The sequence below is a fragment of the Chrysemys picta genome, chromosome 3 (genome assembly GCF_011386835.1).
Source record: "Chrysemys picta bellii isolate R12L10 chromosome 3, ASM1138683v2, whole genome shotgun sequence".
Classification (NCBI taxonomy): Eukaryota; Metazoa; Chordata; order Testudines; family Emydidae; genus Chrysemys; species Chrysemys picta.
The window spans coordinates 77,785,262-77,807,335 of record NC_088793.1 but is presented as its reverse complement, the minus strand read 5'-3'; the positions used below and the strand labels follow the sequence as shown (position 1 = coordinate 77,807,335).

Here is a 22,074-nt window from a genome sequence, read left to right as displayed (position 1 = left end):
TGCTCAACCAAATATATACAATAGATGATCCATTCTTTCCATAGTTCAGATCACATTGATAATATTACTTTAGAGACTGAAGGAGCAACAGAGAGGGTCTTATAAAGCATCTGGGAAGGTCTTAGTTTACATGCATCAGAGAGACTTTCAAGGGGTAGGGGATGGAGAAGAGTGCGTGTAGTAATGGGCGGCGAAGCAGTGGAATAGGGAGGCGAAAATGTGTGAAGGAGAGGGGTTACAGAGAATAATATAAAAGGAGTGTCATCTGCCCTACTGGCTGCATTCCTATTAACTGCAAATAAGGTAAGCCATCTTTTTCTCAGAGGAGATAGCTATACAGGTATACAATTCTGATTTACTGCATTTGAAAACAAAACATTTATTTAACTTTTGAAGAGCAAAAGTAATTACATTTTTTCTCAAAAGGTATCTTCCTAGGCCCAGTACTCTGAAGTAGAGCTGTTCGAAAAAAGAGAATCCCTTTCTGTGAAAATTTTCACGCTTGAGAAAGTTTTATCCTGAAACAGGGCAAAACATCAAAAACCATGAAAATTTTCACAGGAAAAATTCCATTTCAAGAGAACTGAAACAGAATTTTTTAGTTTCCAGGGAAGGCTCTTGTCAATTTCACAATGCCTTCCAGCCCAGCTGCTGAGGAGAAAGAAAGCCCACCACTCTGCCTCCCTGCCAGCTCCGGAAGCCAGGGAAACATTGCCCATCTCCCAGACCTGGGATGGTGAATGCAGGAAAGTAGTGCATCTCAGTGCTCTCTCCATCTCCCAGAATTGGCGGATGAGGCGGTGGCTGTGTGCTTTAGTGCTGTTTCAATAAAAGTTTAGTCAAATGTGCAGATGTGGTCACTCCATCTCAAAACAAATATATTGGAATTAGAAAAGGTTCAGAAAAGGGCAACAAAAATGTGGGGCATGTAACAGCTTCCATGTGAGAAAAGAGTAGTAAGACTAGGAATTTTCAGCTTGGAAAAGAGAGGACTAATGGGACATATGATAGAGGTCTGTGAAATTATGACTGGTGCTGAGAAAGTAAATAAGGAAGTGTTATTTACTCCTTCTCATAACACAAAGGGGTCACCAAATGAAATTAATAGGCAGCAGGTTTAAAACAAACAAAAGGAAGTATTTCTTCACACAACACACAGTCAACCCATGGAACTCTTTGCCAGAGGATGTTGTGAAGGCCAAGGTTATAACAGGGTTCAAAAAAGAACCAGATAAATTCATGGAGGATAGGTCCATCAATGGCTATGAGCCAGGATAGGCAGGGATAGTGTCCCTAACCTCTGTTTGCCAGAAGCTGAGAATGGGCAACAGGGCATACCTGTTCTGTTCATTCCCTCTGGGGCACCTGGCTTTGGCCATTGTTGGAAGACAGGATACTGGGCTAGATGGACCTTTGGTCTGACCCAGTATGGCCAGTTCTAACACTGCCATAGTAACAAATAATCATTATTAAAAATAATCAAATGCTTATTAATGTTTTAAAAGCAAATGTTCGTACTTATACAGTTTGTAAGGGCTGTTAAACATCTGTATTCTTAAATACTTTGTGAGGTGTGTTAAACCAAATGTGTCCTATAAAAAATGTTTAAGGTACAAACATATACATATATGCATATTATTATATATGCATTTACATATATGTATGCATACCAACTATCAGTATTACCCATATATTATCATTTATCGCAAGTTATATAAAAATATAGTTGGTATTTAATTATTCAAAAAAGTCATGTAATCCCTTATATATATTAGTATACATACCCATAATATTCTGTAAGGTATAAGCACAATACACTTATAATCCTAACCAAAGCCCATCTCATCGACCACCAACTAAGTATAAAGGCCTCTTTATGTCACCCACAGGTTATCAAAGCACAACTCTACACCCCATACCTCAGTCATGGTCCCAGGCCTAACATTCCCAGGCTCACTATAAAAAACTAAAAACAATTAAAAAATAAAATCTGTCCATCAGTCCTAGGAGGGAATGTGCAAACTAAGGAACAAATGGGGCATTAATGTGTAAATAAAAAAGTAAGATGGCTACATAACAGTGTTTAGCCCACTGGGCCATCTTCAGTCTATTTATTATGCTTTTTCCGGGACAATGGGTAAAGCAGTAAAAAGACAAAAATGGGGGAAATGTAGTAGGAAGAGAGCCTGAAGCATAAGCCAGGTCTGAGGCCTGGGCTAAAGTGGTAGTCAAAGTTTTACTAATATAAAGCAAAGACAAAAGGCAGGACCTGCTCACAAAATCTGGCAAAAACAGAACTAATATTGCAAAAATACACATTCTTAAGAAGTGCTAGGCACAGAGTACTCACGCAAACACATCCCAATATCAAGTGGTACCAAAACATCCCAATATCAAAAACATTCCCCAAGAATAACAGAACCACACTGACCCCTCCTAAAAGGTAATGTCAGGATAACAGTACATAATAAAAATGTTTTACTCAAACCAACATGTACAAGGTGATAACTAGCCATGTCCGGGGGCAGTAACTGACTATGTCAGAGGGGCAGTACATAACTTGATTGTATCGGGATATAAAAATGTATCTCCAAGGAAGTGTCTTTGTCTAGCCTAAAAAGGAACAGAAAGTCCCACCGTTCACTGAGCTGGTCCATTGTTACGGGCAAACATGTATTAGTGGTCTGGTAAAGTCTGCAGGATACTAATACCATGCTTTGCCGACAATCAATCTGACCTGGTGCCTTTGTATCTTGACGAATCTTGTGGTCATTGGCAGTTTGCTCGAAGTCTGCTGTGCCGGCTTTCTGCGCAGAGCTGGGGCAGCGCACAGGAAAAACACAAAAAGAACACACACGCAGCTGAACATCTAACCTCACCTGGGTCTGTGTGCAGCCTATATAATCGTAGCAATGAGATACAACAATCATTAATAATGTAGTTTAATTACTGATTAATTTATTCAAATATAGCCCATGCACAAGATTTAAATCAATTTTAGCTATAGGAAAAGTTTGAAGAGTCTGTGTTGTTCTATTTTGTTCAAAAGAAAGAAGAGATTTGACAGAAATGTTATAACTCTTGAAGGACCTAGTTATTAACAGAAAATCATCACTGACAGATTACAGATGACACAAAAATTGGGGGCATGGTACATAATGAACAGGACAGGTCACTGATTCAAAAGGATCTGGATTGCTTGGTAAATTGGAGGCAAGCAAATGATATACAATGTAATATGGCTAAATATAAATATAGGAATGATGAATATAAGCTTTACTTACAGGATGGGGGACACTATCCTGGGAAGCAGTGACTGAGAGAAGATTTGGAGGTTGTGGTGGATAATCAGCTGAACAGGAGCTCCCAGTACAATGCTGTAGCCAAAAGGGCTAATGCAATCTTTTGATACATAAACAAGGGAATCTTGAGTAAGGGTACAGAAGTTATTTTATTTCTGTATTTCACAGAATCATAGAAATGTAAGATTGGAAGGGACCTTGATAGGTCATCTAGTCCAGCCCCCTACACTCATGGCAGAACTAAATATTATCTAGACCATCCGTGACATGTGTTTGTCTCACCTGTCCTTAAAAACATCCAACAATGGAAATTCAACAACCTCCCTACGTAATTTGTTCCAGTGCTTAACTACACGTACAGTTAGGAAGTTTTTCCTAATATCTAACCTAAATATTCCTTGCTGCAATTTAAGCCCATTACATCTTGTCCTGTCCTCAGTGGATAAGGAGAAAAATGTATCATCCTTCTCTTTATAACAACCTTTTATATACTTTAAGACTTACTTGAAGACTGTTATCATGTCCCCCCTCGGTCTTCTCTTCTCCAGTCTAAACAAACCCAGTTTTTTCAATCTTTCCTCTTAGGTCATGTTTTCTAGACCTTTAGTCATTCTTGTTGCTCTCCTCTGGACTTTCTCTAATTTGTTCACACCTTTCCTGAAATGTGGTGCCCACACAGTACTCCAGCTGAGACCATATCAGTATTGAATATAGTTGAAGAGTAGAGTAGCACTGGTAAGACTGCTTCTGGAAGACTGTGTCCAGTTGTGGTGTCCACAATCTAAGAAGGATGTTGATAAATTGGAGAGGGTTCAGAAAGAGCCCTGAGAATGATTAGTAGAATAGAAAACATGCCTTATAGTGATAGACTCAAGCAGCGCAAACTATTTATCTTAACAAAGAGAAGGTTTAAGAGGTGACTTGATTACAGTCTATAAGTAACTACATGGGGAACAAATATGTGATAATGGGCTCTTCAATTTAGCGGAGAAAGGTATAGGTTAGAAGTTGAAGCTAGACAAATTCAGACTGGAAATAACTCATAACTTTTTAACCATGAGGGTAATTAACCATTGGAAAAAACTACCAACGGTCCTGGTGGATTCTCCATCACTGGCAACTTCTAAAACAAGTTTGGATGTTTTTCTTAAAAATATATGCTCTAAGAATATTTTTGAGAAATTCTCTGGCATGTGTTATACAGGAGGTCAGACAGGTAAGCACAACAGTCCCTTCTGGCCTTTGAATTTATGAATCTATTAATTTTAACTCATAAAGTAATTCACTGATTTACTTATTTGTAAGTGCTGTACTTTTTCAGCGGATACACTGTATTCTTCCTACTAAGGTAAGAGGTTGAATCTCTGCTTTAAAGGCAAAACAGAACTCAACCTTAATTATGAAGTCACAACCACTACCGCACAGTCATAGTATTATAAAGTTTAACCATGGCAAAAACAAGAGATTCCCAACATTTATATGAGAAGTAGGCCTTGCCTTCTAAGGTCCAAGATACTAGACTCTAACACTTCAATGTCACATGTAAAAACATGTAAGTCATTTTAGAGCTCCTAAAATTGTATTCATTATACAGTTTCTCTTCCACCTAAGCCTGTTCAGTTTACAAGTGGCAAGATATGAAAACTAGTACCAAGAAAAATTTTAAAACTCTCCAGTATATTTCTAAATTGACAAATTTCAAAGTAATCGTAATGGCTCCTATGACTTGGATCAGTTTTATAAGTGTGTGTATGTTTGTTTTCAGTATGTACTTTATTTGAACATACGTACTGAAACTGTCTCGAAATTGATGGGTAGAAGCTTCTGCCACTGCCATTTTTTCCCATGTTGCATTACTTCCTCTTTTAAATGTATGTATTAAAATAGCGTTGGGGGGGTTCTATATTTCTCTATATAAAAACTACTAAGGAAAGAAGACGATGTATTTTAGATCAAATTCCCAAGGGTAGAAGATAACATCCACTTTGACCGCTAAAAGGTGCCAGACCCTGTAGAACAGTTCCTGTTTCCTATTTCCTGTTCCCATTCCCCAGATTAGAACTGACTGTGAATCAGCCAGTTGGCTCTAGAGTTCAGAATCCCTAGTATGAGTGGCTGAGAGAAACAAATGTATCCATTCACATCAGGAACCAGTGGACTTTGAAGGCACAATAGGGCAGCATGTCCTCTTGATGATTGACCTAAACCTCTATGATGGATGTTTCTATTTAGATTCTCACTGCGTTGCCCTTCAGATCTTGCTGGAAGTGACAGCTAACTTGTCAAACTCCTCTGATGTTTGAGACTGATAATTAGCTTAACTTTCAATGTGAGAGACAAGAGTCCCTGTCACCTACATAGACTCCACTCTACAAGAGATTTCTATCTATATTTACCACCATTAATCATGGAGGAGCCAGGAGAGCCTTGTGGGAAATATAGGACATCACTGGTCTCTCTGATGTAGCATAGAAGGAGCAGCTGAAAGGGTTGGCAGAGAGCCAGGAAGAGAAGAGGCAACTCCCTGCTGCCTTGCACCATCTGCCCTCAGCATCAGTAGACCAACCTAGAGAAGGGGGCATCTAGGACATAGGAGGCACCACAAAGTAAGATACATATGGAAGAAAGGGAAGAAGCCTCGCTTGGTCAGAGAGAAAAAGAGGAACCTGAGGAGGGAAGGAAAATGAAGACCCCCAGTGGTGACAACAGAGTGGACCCTATCCAAAAAAATTGGGATTAGAAGGCAGAATCTATATATGGCTTGCCTTCCTCCTCCCCTTACCCCCCTGCCTCCTCCCCCCCCCAGCCAACCACTGAATGAGAAGCAGCCACCCAGTGCCCTTTGAAAATTCCTTGGAGGGAGCAGAGTCACCTGAAGTGAGCACTGAAGCTCTCATACAGGAGGTGTTCCTGGGGAAAAGAGAAATAGTCAAAATCAATATCAGAATCAAAATACCACTCTGAAATCTGAATATCAACTTAATATAAATATTTGCTCATCCCTAATGACTGATACTATTTTACTCACACCTGCTTTATTACAGAGTGAGCCAGAAGTCCCATATATCGAACGTCTACAGTTGATCTTTAAAGCAAATGAACTTTCAGTCCCTTGGATGTTTTCTAGACAAGCTGTGTGATATGAAGGCCAAAATAGTGCTGTAGTACACCTCATTAATTGTTACTGTGATTATTTATATAGCATCATTGGAGGACATGGCACTTTAAGACAAGAAGCACTTAAAAGGCTTACAAGCTAAGGCCTTAATCCTGCATTAAGAGCCATATGAGTACATCCGTATCGGATAGGGGCCAAAATAGTGCAGGATCAGGGCCAATATATGATTTCTACTTTCTTCCTTTATTTCTCTGTCATTCTTTATAACAAAATCAGGAATAATACATATTCTCTATACTCCCAGGTTCCTCCTTTCAGTCTATCTTCTCTTCCATATCAAAAAAACCAAAAGATGCTTTCATGTACTTTTTAATTTTGTTTTACTCTACTACAAGCAAATTTCTTGCATGATCTGTGTCACTTTCATCTAATGCTATTCTTTTTAAAAATCTCATAAATTTAATTAAAATATCCAGCATCATCATGAAATCTTTGTGAAGCTCAAATGAGATGCTCCAGCGACCAGATTTATCCATGTGCAATTTTTCACTCTGGAACAACATTCTTAATCTAGCCTAACCTGTTATCAGCTGTAAGATATTTATAAAATTACATACTTAAAGGTTTGGCTAACAAGAATTAAAATTATAATGCACCATGTATTTCGGCAGGCTGTTATATCATTGTAAATGACTTATGGGACAAAAGATCAGGTCAATTAGAAGAATTGTTTTTTGGAGCACATAAACAACCATCAAGTTTAACTCTGCCAAATATTAATAACTCATAATGAGTTGGTGTTGAGTGAGGTGAAAGAGAAAATGGTGGGATACAGGAGATCTGATTACACAAATAATAAGTAGTAGTAGTAATTATTATACTTGGAAATAAATCTGTTGAATTTTTTTCTAATTTTTAGCTAGTAGGTTTGATATATGGCCAATTTGGAGGAAACTGAATGACTCAATTTGTTATCTTGAGTATTTACAGGAATTTCAATTTCCATTGAGTATCAAGCATGTGTATGTTTTATACTTAGCTAAAAATGAAAATGTGTGTAGGTTTCCAAGATAGCAAATTAAAAAAGCAAACTTTACCATTGTACCAATTCCTTCACAATGTCACTATCTTGTATTTCACATCAAGACCGAGATGCTGTAAATAAATTGTATGGGTAAAGGAGCAAAATATTAAAGAGGATTTGCTATGTGGATTCCTAATAATAATCTGGAGCACACAGTCCCCCCCACACAGGTTTTTGATACACCATAGGGGATATCTGTAAGTTGGCCTCTGTCAATTTCTATGAATGGTCTATAAAAAAGGATCCTTCAGTTCATTCTGTGAACTTTCTCTCTCTACCCATCTGCCTCGCTCCGCAACCCTCAACAAAAATCTACTTTATTTTAGGTAAAAACAAATGTTTACAATTGTCAACAGAAGTAGATTACAAAAAGAAAACCAACTCAACATACTGGAAGCATAAAGAAAGTCATGCTCATATAAGCAAAAGAATAACTGCTATTCACACAGTTGGTGGCTATCCTTTGATACGAGCATGATGTCTGCCGTGGGGAAAAGTCATTGATGAGACTTAAGATGGCTGAGGAGTCCAATCTGTGCTCTATAGGTTTTTTCACATATGTGACAGATGGTTGCTTAGAGAGAGCACAGCTGCTGGCCAGGATGCTGTACGTTTTCCTTTTCCCACTGCCATTTCTCAGTATCTTGAGCAAGGCGATTCTCTTCAAAACGGGCTGAGGCTTGATGTATGATGCAACGCCACTGCAGTCTATTGCCAGCCAGCTCTTCCTAATTCGTGAGGTGAATGCCTCTCTTCTTAAGATATATTTTCAGGGTGTCCTTTTAGTGTTTCCTCTGTCCCCCCTGGGTCCTCTTACCACGACTAAGTTGAGAAAAGAGAACTTGCTTCGGAAAATGACTGTCAGCCATCCACACACAATGACCAGCCCAGCAAAGCTGATGTTTCATAATCTTTGCCTCAACACTGGTGGTGTTAGCTGCAGAGAGAACTCTGGCATTGGTATGACAATCTTCCCATCTGATACGGAGAATCTTCATAAGGCAGCGCTGTTAGTATCACTCCAGACGATTAAGATGGCTTTGGTATGTCACCCGTATCTCGCACTCATAAAGAAGAGTGGGGATGATTACTGCACTGAAGACCAGGATCTTCATTTCCATCTGCAGATCTGTCAATAAAGTTACGATAAAGCAACTTTCCGAAGGATGCACTGGCACAACAGATCCTATGTTTGATCTCCACATCAAGATTGGCTGTCTGGGAGAGGTGGCTACCAAGTTAAGGGAAATACCCAACTTTTTCCAGGGGTTCACCGCCAATGACAATTTGGGGGTAAAGGGGTGCAGCTTGTGCTGGGGCAGGCTGTTCTTCCCAATGTTAAGTGAATGATAGGCACCTGAGAAAAGATCTAGTGTGGACTGCAAGTCAGCCTCGGTGTGCATGAGGGTGGCACAGTCATCAGTATACTCAAGGTTGGTAATAATAGTCCTGATGACCTTAGTTTTAGAATGAAGATGCCGCATGTTAAAGAGCTGCCAAATTGCGCATCTGTCTCACAAGTCCAAGTGCAAGACAACCAACACACAGCCACCGCCTGCATGCAGATTTGTGACTAGGGACTCCCAGAGATTGCTACTCCTGTCCCCATCACCACAGGACTTTTAGTGTGAGATGTTAACACCCTTGGCAGAGGCCTACATATGTAATCTTTTAATGTGGGTGAGCCGGTGCACCTGCGGCAGCCTTACGAAACTTAGCAGGAAGGAGGTCTGGACCCAGTGGAAGGGAAGTCTGAGAAACCAGAGGTCTGCGTCCTGCTGCAGCCCTCATTCGCCTTCACAGCCGCAGAGAACTGACAGGTCCTTGAATACACCTGTTCCACCATTGGGGTCTCTTAACACAATAGATAATGTAATTAGGTATCACTTTGTTGCCCATGTATGTTAGCTATTGCGAATTGGGGAGTGAGGCAAGTGCATAGGTAAAGATTAAGTAAGAGTAGCAACAAGAAGAAAGGAGTCAAAGGAAGGAAGGAAGAAGAGTGGGAAAAGAGCAGTGGCCATTAGAGGTATGACTGTCTGGGGAGAGTGTTTGATGTAGCTACCCTTTGGTAAGTGAGAGTTACAGACTAAGACATACTTTGTACAATCTACAAGCAGGAAAATTATTAATTTACCAGTAAGTTGATTTTAGAAATGGCAGTCTTCTCCTTGATAAATACTGAGGGTATCTCCTCCTTCCATATGACTAGAAATCTGTGTGTGAACAAACACACTAGCTCGTAGGCTATCTGGTTACTCCTTTCAAATTTGGTTTCCAGCATCATCAGACTTTCTATAGCAAAAAAATGCAAATCAGCTTGGGGGTTCTTATGAGAAGATCATAACCATGTCAACATTGATAGTTTTGCCTTTACAGGTATTTATAGGGCAAATGGAAACATTTCAGATTTACTCACCAAAAAGATTCCTAGCATGCAGAATATTAACAACTGCAGGACACTTTCCCACATCTTTCATGAGAAATGGGGCAAAACCTAGGCAATTCAGGACAACATTTTAAATATTTTTCTATATGTCAGTGATTCTATCACCCTGGTCTGGAACAAAACCTGTTGAAATTGCAATGTAATCTACTAATGTAAGATGTGTGTCTGACCATGACTGAAATCAACTTGTGTGTTTTTAAACTCAGCATTTCTCCGGAATCAGAGTAATTTAATTGAAATAGCTCAGCATGTGTAAACAACTCCTTTGTTTAAAGAAGATTTCACTGTTTAGTTTGCCTTAAGTAAATGCTGCCTTTTGTTTGTCTGTAAAACATTTGATTAAATGTACAGGCTAATATACACAGCTCCTCATTATTCCACTAGTGGGCTGTAAAATGAGCTAGAAGTATTGCAAGTAAGTACACTCTTGAGGAAGCATCAAACAATATCATTTGTCTTGAAAAAACACAAATACGTCTTAAGCACGTTCTTTAAAAGGAGCCTGCAGGATTCTAGTATCAAAACTAAGAACCTAAATTTAAAAAATGTATGGAAACTGTCCAGTACTCCCAAACATTCCAAACTGAAATGATTACTGAACATTCCTGCTCTTTTTTTAACAATTTTCCAAAATGTTAATGAAATTTCAAATTTCTTACCTAACTAATTATTGCTTTTGAAAATACATCTTTACATGAAATTAGCACAAAGAATCTGATTTTATTGTTGTTCTAAGTGTTTCTGCAGTTTGCAGACCAATAAATGTATTTTAGCAGAATCCATTACCAACTGAAATGTCCCAGTAAATTCTAATAATTGTTGTAATGTACTGTGCACAGTGTGAAAACTGTATTATATATTTAAATATTTGTATTCACTATAAAAGTGTTATATTGAAACTAAACATTCCTATTTTGACTGTGTTCTTTTGAAAAGTTCTCACATTCTCTTTTGGTTCAACAAGAAAAAACTTAAGCACACCGTTACAAAGATTTACACATACACTTAATTTACGTGTTGTGAGCAGGGCCGGCGCTTCCACTAGGTGACCCTAGGCAGTCACCTAGGGCAGCAGGATTTGGGGGGCAGCATTTTGCCGCCCTCAGCGGAAATTCGGCGGCGGGGGGTCCTTCCACTCCAGGTCTTCGGCAGAAATTCGGCGGCGGGTCCTTCACTCGCTCCGGGACCTGCCGCCGAAGTGCCCCGAAGACGTGGAGTGGAAGGACCGCCACCGCCGAATACTCAGAGGAGGAGCACTGCTGCCTATGGTGGCAAAAACCCTGGCACCGCTCCTGGTTGAGAGCAGTTTCATTGAAGTGAGGGGACTGCTCACTGTGCATAAAGTTAAGCACAAGTACCCGTCTTTGCAGAATTGGTCCTCAGTCATGCTACTTACGCATACATTCTATTTTGATTTCCAGTTTCTATTAAAAAATCAACTAAATAAAAATTAGAAATGGGACTGAAAATTAGTAATGGCCCATTTATAGTACTGAGAGGCAATGTTGTCTGAATGAAGAGGTGGTTAGGAGTCAGGAACCTTCTGAGCTTAAATCCCAGTTCTGACACTGACTTGCTGTGTTCGCCTTAGCAAGTCATTTTACCTCTGGCCTTCAGTTTCGTCATCCATGAAATGGAACCACTACTAGTACCTAATGCGACGAACTATCATTAAATATTCATTTTGGGGACAAACTTTTAATATTTATTTTATTTATTTGAATTAGAAGTGTTTTCAATAATTCTGCAAGTATACAAACTCTTTCTTATACAGAAACCTTCAAAAACAATATTGAATTTAGCTGTAACTTTTCATCCCTTTAAAGCAAGCTTTTAGATGTGTACCTTACAGACAATGCTTGGACTGTACTCTAAGTCACATTGTAGGCTGATGTAGTGCCCCAAACCAGTGATTTGTTTTTAAAGGCAAACTTGGAAATGGATCACTGCTGTTACATTTTGGGATACGTTTTAGTGATGATTTAGGGCCTAATCCAACTCTCATTAAGGTCAATAGAAAGACTTCCATTGACTTCAATAGGAGGTTAGTTAGACTCACAGTCAAACTCCCATTTTATGTGCAGTAAGTCCCTGTGCATTTAACATTAAAGAAATGTTGTTAGTTTGTCTCTGGAACACAAAAGAAGAGGTAGTTGCAACTGTATTCCTGTATTTAATGTCTTGTTTGTTTAGGCAATGCTGGATGTTGCAGCAAACCAGGGTTGGTTAGTGACTGCTCTGAATATAACCAATCTGGTGCAGATGGTTATCCAAGGCCGATGGAAACACGACTCTTCCCTGCTTACTTTGCCCAATGTAGAACAACACCATCTTCACCTTTTTAGGTATGTAATTATTCAAAATGTTTATAGTTCTTTCTGACTCTTCATTTTCTCATATTGATTGTCATTGTGTCCTGGAATGTTAATAATATAGCAGAATCTAAGTCCATCCCACGCTTGCTATTTCTCTCCCAACAACTTGTTTGTTTGTTTGTTTTAATTATTTCTAAGTTCACCCACCTCTGTAGAGTTCATTAAATATTTCAGGCAACCCTGGATTGTATTTTAAAGGAGTGTGATTTAAGACAGTGAAACAAGGGATGAATTTTTGGAAGGATTCCCAATTCCACCAAATCTAACTCTGTTTATATATTGCATCTTTACTTTGGTCCACCATAAAAGTATACCCATACTCAACTTGAGTATGCCTATCTCAACTTTGTCCATGCAGTACTGTACATCAAACTGATGTACTGCACAAGTAATGTAATAATTAACACAATGCAAAAAGAAATTACTGGTATTTAGTATCAGAGGTCAGTGTTGAGTCTTAATATCAAAATACAGAAAACAAATATTCAGCATCTCCAAAGAATATCCTTTGTAGAAAATCATTTCTAAATAACTATAAGAATGAGAATTTGAGTCTTCTGTATCAATTGAGGCTGCTTATCATACTGATAAGACTGCTGCTCCTGTTTTACTCAGATTGGGGATTTCCTATATATAAAGTGTAAATTGTAAACTGAAAATTATTAACGTTAAAGATTTTATCGAATGGTGAATATCTCTTTTCAGTTTATAAAACTGGTTTTAAAGAAGAATGGTAACTGTTTAATGATCTTTGACCCTGGGCTACCACACAATTAGTGCCACAATTGATGCCATTTTTCAATACTATGTCCAGCGGCAGTTCCAACGGTCTTAATCAAACGTTCAGATTCTAGGATTTATAATTGATTAACAAGAAAGATGTTTCATTCTCATCATGCAAACTTTCAAGACAATAATCTGAGCAAAGGGGGTCAAGCACTTTTATGAAATTTCTATCTTCTTTTTCTTTCTTTCCTTCTTCTTACCACCCTTTGCAAATCCCTCTCTGTATAATAATTTGTTAACTCTGCACTGGAAATATGTTCTGTTGTCTTTATCAGGAAGTGGAACCAAGAAAAAAGGAAGGGCTTGGGTGGAGGTTACCGTGGAGGTTATCAAGGACCTATTGAGTGTCTTCCTGAATTGATCGCTGTCTCTGAAGGAAAAGAAAACATTTTTGCTTCCATTGTAGACCGTGACTTGCAAACTGTACACATTACACAGGTAATGCTTTCTATAGTGATTTCAGAGTTCATCGTAAATGTGATTGGGATGGAAAAGTAGATGGGAGAAAGAGTCTTTTTATATCCTTTCAGCAAATATCACATTATTTTCTGCAGAAAATACATATAAAGTGCAACACATTGTTACTCTAATTTAAAGAAAGGCCTAATTTTACAAGGGTTTCTTCCCCCCCCCCACCCCCCCCAGCTTCTTTTCTAGTTATTTTGCCCCCTTCCCTGTTATCCAGCAACACCAATATGGTTCATAGCTGATGTTAATGCTGCTCATTAGCCTGTTGAGGTATTTCCCTAGAACATTCAATCTGCTGATAGTTATCGACCTTTTTTGTAGTCAGCTATGCAGTAAGAATACACGCATTACAAATATAATTGTAGCTGGTTCCTGAAATATTCTTTCAAACAGAATATTTTTGGGAATATAGTTGGTAGAAGATCCAATGTTCAGTTTCTGTTTGGAAGAGGAAAAGCATATGAGTTTTCCCCTCTTCTCAGAGAAAAAAACTATAGTCTCAAAGTATTTAAGATACCATTGCTTTAAGCTGTTTCCAGTCTAAAGCATAGCAGTATACTATAGTATTCATCACATGAGTGTATTGATTGCAAATACTCACATAAAGGAAGAAAACATCAAAAATGTCTGTTGTGGATTTTTTTAAAAAATCTTTATAATTGAAAGTGAAATACTGAACTTGACTGTTCAGATTCTGTTAAATCTAACACTGGCATGCAAACAAAAAGGAAAATATTTAAATGTTCATAACAGACATCTGCATTTCTAACTAAATTACCATCAAAATCTTGAATAAAGGAAAGTTATTTAAATCCAAACAAGGCCTCGTTTAACAACAACAGATTTCTAACATAATACACATTGATTGCAGTCCAAGTTTCAGATGTGATGAAAAATTAGAACATTGTTATAATTAGTTCAGGGAGAACTCAGAAGTAAACTTACTTAATTTATTTGCATAAATTGCCATTCTGTTATCTTTAAAAGCAAATGCAAATTGGCTCTGTCTGATATGATGATGGTTATTTGGCTCAAAAGTGCTTCAATTTGCGTAGCAATCTGGTGTCGTCTCTGCAGTGAGGCGATCCCAGGTAACATACAAATCCTGAATTATTCCAGAAATTAGTATGTTTAAAGCATCAATTTAAGTGCTAATTGCAGTAGTAATGAGAAAAAGCAGTACTACTGTGAGATTTGCATCTACTGCCCCATCAGTATGCCTGGAACGGCTGCTGACTGGCAGAGGATTTGGCTGCTAATTAAATAATTGTATGCATGGCAGTGTTCTCGTCTGATTCAATAGATGAAGATTAATCCTCAGATAAATATGTTTGGCTGGTATTGAAATGTCTTAGCAGTTTCTTCAAAAATAGCTTGTGTGTATGTGATGTGTACATACCGAGTGTGTGGGGAAGGAGATGTAAATATAGATACATATAGAGAGGGGGATGTATGATGTGTTACAGTGTAAAGGAAAAGTTTCAGTCACATGAGTTTGGGGTGGCCACATAACTCATGTATGACAGACGTGTGAACAAATCATGCAGCCCATCTCAAATATTGGCTGATAAAACCTTTCTATCGTATCGTTATGTATTCTGTACATACAACACATCTTTCAGAACAACTATTTCGGAAATGGTTTAGAGATTTTGGGGGTTTCTTAATTCTATTGGGATTATTTTTGGCACTCCCTCTGTAAAGTCAAGTGTTTTATGCACAGGGGTCAAAGGAAATGAAAAAATACTAAATGTACAACACTTCTTAAAAAGACCAAAAATTCGTTTTCTGGACATAAAATATGACCAATTTAAAGTCTGATATCTTGGAACCATCCAAAGCAAGTGATAAGTGTCCCATGGGGAAGCCTAGAATATTCCCTTTCCAATGGTACAAAGCTCTTGCTTCGGCCAGGATGGATTGTGAGTTCATAATAGCACTTAAATCTGCCATTAATGCAGACCCAAATAGTGACCAGCCTGAGCTTTAGACGAGTGAAATTTTCGGGGGAAGGAAGAGGAAGAAAACTCTTCATCTCGGGAAAAGAAAAAGATTGATAATTTTTAAATGGCAGCCCTTGAATCTGGATTTGAAATGCTAGAATAAATCCTGGAGATAAGGATTATTGGTAATCAATGTTGTACCAATGATCACATCAAAGGTTCATGAAAAATTACAGTACAGTTTTTATGTGGTTATCACTATCCTATATGGGGTAGGTGCATATGTTAGTGGGTGCAGGTATTGTACATGTGTTTATATACACACACAAATATACACATTCTTCATATGTATATATAATATATGTGTAAAAGTGTGTGTAATTTTGCATAGCAAAAGACAGTAAAATTTTCAAAAGCATATGAGTGACTTAGGAGCCTAAGTTGCATTTTGAAAAGTGCTTTACGCACTTAGGATACTGAGTCTCATTGAAAGTCCTAAGTGCCTAAATCTCTTTTGAAAATGGGACTTACGTTTCACGTAGACACTTTTTAAAATGGGACCTATTAGCTGTACAGAATAGGTCTGAATGTTAGCTAATGCCAAAATATTTTTTTCTAATGAAAAATGATACTCCACCCAACAAAAAGGAAGAGTTGCCATATTAATACCATATGAGAGATATAGAAAAGCAAGTGATTTCTCAATTCATATCAAAAGTATCTGCTCCACAACCTAGTATTAGCAACCTTCACGCTGGAATTTATTTTTTATGGCTCTGTCCCCCCTTTTTAGCAACCACCACTTGATATTTTTCTTGAGCATTATTTAATGAAGAGTATTATTTGAATCTCTCCACATCACATGACTGAAACAGATGGCATGCTACAGTTGTCATCTCAATGATCTAGGAGCTAATCTTGTCTAGAACATAGAATTTTCAAAACCATACCACAGGTCATAACTTCAGAAAGCAAAATCGGTCTTTAGGCCTGGAGATTGATTGTACTAAATCTACATTGTAGTTAGTTTAGTTTTTCACTCAGTGCTACTTTGTTACAATATGCTCCTGTCTGCACAGTAAAAACCTACCATACTGTGGAACTAGATTACCATACCTCTGACACAATCAAAAACATGGTCAGGTCACACAATATATGCAGGATCAACCTATGTTCTTGAACCATAATACAGCTCTGCAAAGTTCCAGGCAGTAACACAGTTAAAACAAGGTTTCTACAGAATTATTTGGATTCTTTTGTAGCCATATTGTAATGAGGTCATTGGACACAGTAGTTTTAACATGTAAATGAGACTTCGTGTGTAATTAAATGGTAGGATGCTCCGTTAGTAAGTGTCAGCATATCTTCACTGAAGACAATGGAGCTATGCTGATTTACCCCAGCTGAGGATCTAGCTTAGTAGGTCTAAAATGTTTCTACAAATAAAAAGTAAAGCAGAAAGCCATCACATGTGGGGCTGAAGGAGCACTTCGTTCACCCACACAGTTTGCATGTCCCTAGTACCAGTTCAAAGTAGTGAGATGGTGGGGGAGAGAAAACTGAGAGATTGTTGCAGATTCGTGAAGTGATAAGAGGAAGACTTGAGTGTCTTTAGGAGGACTGTAAGGACAAGGAAACTTCTTGGGGATGGATGCAAGAAAACCTTAAGTATGGCTAACTTTGAATAAGCATTTGAACTTTTGAATAATTATTTGAACTGATCCTCTGAACTCTCTGAGGTTTGCCCGTCACTAATTAGCACTGCACTGGTTCACTCGTTTTGGATTATGTTGAGGAAGTTTAATTCAGACCTTAATTATACTAGTTTTTAGTGGCTTATAGAAAAAAATACTTTAATCAGGAGTAGTAAGGATTTTTCCTTTTGTTCAGAAATACCATAATCTTGGTGAAGCATGTATAGTACACTTGAGGAAAAAAGCATTTTCTGGAATGATCTTTAGTTATATCATTTAAAATACATCAGACTTGTTAATAACATAATAATAATAAGTTCAAAATGTACATGAATGTGTAGAATACATCATGACATTTTTACGGTTATGACAGCAGAATGCATTTTAGAGGTTTGTGTTGTAGCTGAAACTGAACTTTGTCATTTTGTGCATGATCTGTTATTCCACAGGCTTGGAACTTCTTGTCCCATTTGCCAGTTATAGATGTTAGTTTGAGCATCAAAGGATGGTGGGATGACTCATCTCAGGAGCAGAATGAACTGCCTATCCCTACTTTGGCAACAGATATGCGGGATGACAAAAAGTGGATCAAGTTACATGCTGATCAAGAATATGTCCTCCAGATAAATTTGCAGAGAGTCCAGATGAGGCATCACAAGGTAGGGTATTCATAATTTTCATTCTGTAATGCACCAGATTCTGATATTCAGGCACTGAGTTATTAGAAGTGTAGTATACAGTAAGTTTCTGTTGGACTATTAACGCTATCACATAAATCATTAGTTCTGTGGTAGTTTCTTTGGCAGCCTAGCTCAAAGACAGGAAATGTTAGTAGTGAGGCTGGTAATTTTTCCAGTACTGTAGGATAATGGCTCAAATATGTGGAATATTTCATTTGTTTGTTTTTGCCTCGCTAATTGGTTAAAAATCCTAAATGAATCAATATATTCTATATTTTTCTGACATTTAGATTAACTTCATTTCCTAGGGTCATAATAACTGTATTTAGTTTTGTTTTTAAAGAATTATGATCCTCTGCTAAGTACTTCACTATTTTTCTGTAATGTGCTTAATACAAATTTAACTTGCTTTCCATTTTAGTCCCTACTTTGGATTCTCCTTGTGATCTTCCGCTATCCATAACAAACATACAATGATGTCATTAAACTTCATTAGGCTTTGCCCCTTCCTTCTTACTCTTACTCTACATTTACTCAAGTGTTCTGCACTCTTTGAAAATCAGGTCCTTTTAACTAATCTGAAGTTTGACACACACAAATTGAGGTACCAAAATCATTCATCACTTTTGAAAATACAAGCCATTTTCTTTTGGCTTTAAATCTTATACCCAAAAGCACAGCAGAAGATTAAGTGGTGCAGTAGCCCTTTCATCATGATTCATTTTGCAGTTGTAGAATATCTGCATTCATCCATGTACCATCAGTAAGTTCAACATCTAGGAGAGCCTGAACCTTCAGACTCTCAAGGAATTTCTGAAGTAAATGCCAAATAGTTGTACACCAGGGGTGAAATTCTAGCCCCATTGAAGTTGATGGCAAAACTCCCATTGACTTAAATGTGGCCAGGATTTCACTCTAGTTTTCTTTTGCTAATTATTTTTTGGGGGGAAATAATGCAGTTGTAAATTCAAATTATCAGCAAAATTATTGTTCATAGTGTATGAGCAAAATACTTCTTGATTTCTCCTTTAGAAAAATTTGAGACAACCTTGTTCTTGTAACCTTAAGTGTAAAACAAGAATAACAGAGGCATATATATTAACATCAGGGTTGGATTTATAATAGTATTAGAAGTTAACTTTTATTCATGCAAGAATGACATCCGAAAAATACCTTTCTTTTCCAAACAATAGCCCTGACTGCAGTGGCAGCATGATCAGTCTCTGTATGAAGTTTCGTTGCTCTGTTAGTGCTTTTCTTTTTTCCTGTGGATCTTCAGTAAAACCTTTCCATCTACAATACACTAAATGAATGCTGATTGAGTGTGCGTCATTATTAGTACATTCAACTTTCAGCAATAAAGTCAATCTTAAAGAATCACTGAAATAATCTTCCATTTTGCTACATCAACCTAAAATAAAGACTTCAACTACTGTCATTGTCTTTATATTAATCTGGAACAATGTTGCTTAATATTATTTAAAGATGCTAGGAATAGGATTAGCCATTCTTGAGAAAATAGCGTTCACTGTGTTTTAGATTAAATTATCAAAAGGAGCAGATTTTTCATTCATAATTTGATTTGCTTAGAAAATAAAGAGAAACCTATGCAACAATATTTGGAATAATATTTTGTTTTCTGTTGTGCATGTTCCTGTAGCTCACATTTTTTTCAAAAGGCTTTGTCTAGAAAACTGATAAGTGTTCTAGTTCTAGTTCAGTTCTAGTTTTCTGTACAAATTTATCATCTTGTCTTTTATGGTGTGGTTACCATACAAAGACAAATGATGGTTTGGGTGGGAGATTCCCAGTTGCATTAACTTGTATTTTCTGCCCAACAGGGAAGGCAAGACAGTAAAGCAGTTGCTCCTCGATTCCCCAAAGCCAAAGATGAAGGGTGGTTTTTGATATTGGGGGAAGTGGATAAAAAAGAACTCATTGCCCTGAAAAGAGTTGGATATGTCAGATATCGAAATGCTGTCTCGGTTGCTTTTTATACTCCAGAAACTCCTGGAAAGTAAGATGAGCTTTGACTTAAAATTATCCAAATGTTTAAAATTAAATGTTGACTTCTTTGAAAAAGAAACTGATGCTGCTGCTATTCTGTTTTAGGTATATCTACACATTGTATCTCATGAGTGACAGTTACCTTGGCATGGACCAACAGTATGACATTTATCTGAATATCAAACCACCCAGCATCTCAGCACAGATCAGCACTGAGGTCTCTGAAGCTGTGAGTCACTTGGCTCTGAAGTAACGTTACCTGAACAATCCGTTTGAAGGAAGTGGTCTTGAAACCTGGATGTTCAGTCACTCTGGACAAGAGAGAAATTATGTTTGCCTTAGTCGAATCAACTTCTAACCTCAAGACACCTAGGAAATTGAAAGTGACTGCTGTATTGATTCTAGTTACACAGAGTTAGCCACAGTGGCCTTAGCCTTTTACAAAGTGTTGCCTTTTATTGTTTCATCTTTGTACGATTCTTGAAGTGTAAAATGGATTTGTTGTATTATTAATGTAAATGCCATAATTTTATGTTGGCAGATCAAAATAAGAAAATAATAGCTATTTTAATTTGTATACATTTAGTGCTATAGTCTTCATTTGAAAATGATTAATGTGTAGCCACTCTGTTGGTATTGTTTAAATGGTCTTTTTTTCTTAATTTATGAGGAGAATTCAAAACTTGAGCTAAGACCTGAGAGAAAGCATTGCTGATATATAATAGTGTATAAAAGGACATATCTGTAAGAAATTTGCTCCACTAGACTTTTCAATGTAAGATGTATAGGATATTTCAGGGGTCGGCAACCTTCGGCAGGTGGCTTCTCAGGGTAATCCGCTGGCGAGCAGCGAGACATTTTGTTTATGTTGGCCATCCGCAGGCATGGACTCTCGCAGCTCTCAGTGGCTGCGGTTCACTGTTCCTGGACAATGGGCGCTTCAGGAAGCTGTGCAGGCTGCAGGGACGTGCTGACCGCCGCTTCCTGCAGCTCCCATTGTCCGGAAACGGCAAACCACGGCCACCGCGGATAGTCAACATAAACAAAATGTCTCACTGCCCGCCAGCAGATTACCCTGATGGGCCGCGTTCCGAAGGTTGCCGATTCCTGGGATATATAGTGATAAAACTCAGCTCTTAAGCATACCCTATGTTTTGAAGGTGATGAATATTCTCAAATACTTATGCTCATTATACATTTAATAAATCTGGTTGTGAAATCATGCCAAATAATCAAGCTATTGATTTAAAAATGAACAAACATACAAATACAGTGCTTATAGATATACATTTCTCTTTTCCCATTAATATACCAATTTCATGAATGTTAATGTTTTTCTGAATGAAGAATGAGTCACTGAGCTGCTCATTAGTTACTTTATTTTGCCAATCTAGTGTAAAGCAGTCACTGCAGCTCACAAAAATAAATTATGGACACAATACCCCAAAAGGCAAATAGAATCTCATATAGGTTTGTAAACAAAATACCTTGTTAAAAAGTGTTAAGATTGAGAGTGGCTCAGGAAAGCCTAGCCAACACACAAAAGGCAATATTACCCTTTGTTACAAAAATTCTATACCTTTAAAAACGCACACGTGAATGTCTGAACACTCGCACGATATACCTACCTTTGATGTTTTGCTTAGACACTGTGTGAATGGTATTTTGTCTTGTATTTAGATTGTAAGCTCTTTGGACCAGAGACTGTCCTATGTGTTTGTATTACACCTCACACATTGGAGGGTGCTGCAGTATAACTGATATATAATCCTTCCTTGCTTCTCTTTTGGTTTTGCTTGTCACCTTGAATGAAGAGTTTTGCTGTTTCACTCATCAACTTTGCCGCACTGGTTTTATAAATATTTGGGAGCCGTAGTGCCTCTTCTTTTTCTAATGTTTCCTGTGTGTTACAGCACAATACATTTAACTATACCTCGTGGCCAAAATTTTCAAACCTGTATCCCTAAAGTTAGGCTTCTAAATCCCATATTTATTAGAAGTAGCCTGATTTTCAAAGATATTGAGCTACCCCCCCTTGGAGTCAACGCCTTTAAAACATCACACCACTTCTATTTAGGTGCCTGAATATGGATGGGGGAGCCTAACTTTAGGCACTCAGGTTTGAAAATGACAGTCCTCACTTTTAGCTAAAAGTAAGTGGTATCCCC

The 22,074-nt window shown here is 37.8% G+C and overlaps 1 protein-coding gene across 1 annotated transcript in view; it reads left to right on the top strand.

Moving 5' to 3' along the window:
- The window catches only part of ASCC3 (activating signal cointegrator 1 complex subunit 3), a 495,794-nt gene extending 474,666 nt beyond the window's left edge, over nt 1-21,128 (top strand). Inside the window, exons 38-43 of the mRNA XM_065588248.1 lie at nt 12,147-12,298; nt 13,390-13,552; nt 17,669-17,878; nt 19,741-19,916; nt 20,012-20,724; nt 20,976-21,128. Of these exons, the coding sequence (XP_065444320.1) occupies nt 12,147-12,298; nt 13,390-13,552; nt 17,669-17,878; nt 19,741-19,916; nt 20,012-20,159 (849 nt within the window). The 3' untranslated portion in view covers nt 20,160-20,724; nt 20,976-21,128. The remainder of the gene's footprint in view (nt 1-12,146; nt 12,299-13,389; nt 13,553-17,668; nt 17,879-19,740; nt 19,917-20,011; nt 20,725-20,975) is intronic.
- Nucleotides 21,129-22,074: the final 946 nt, after the last annotated feature.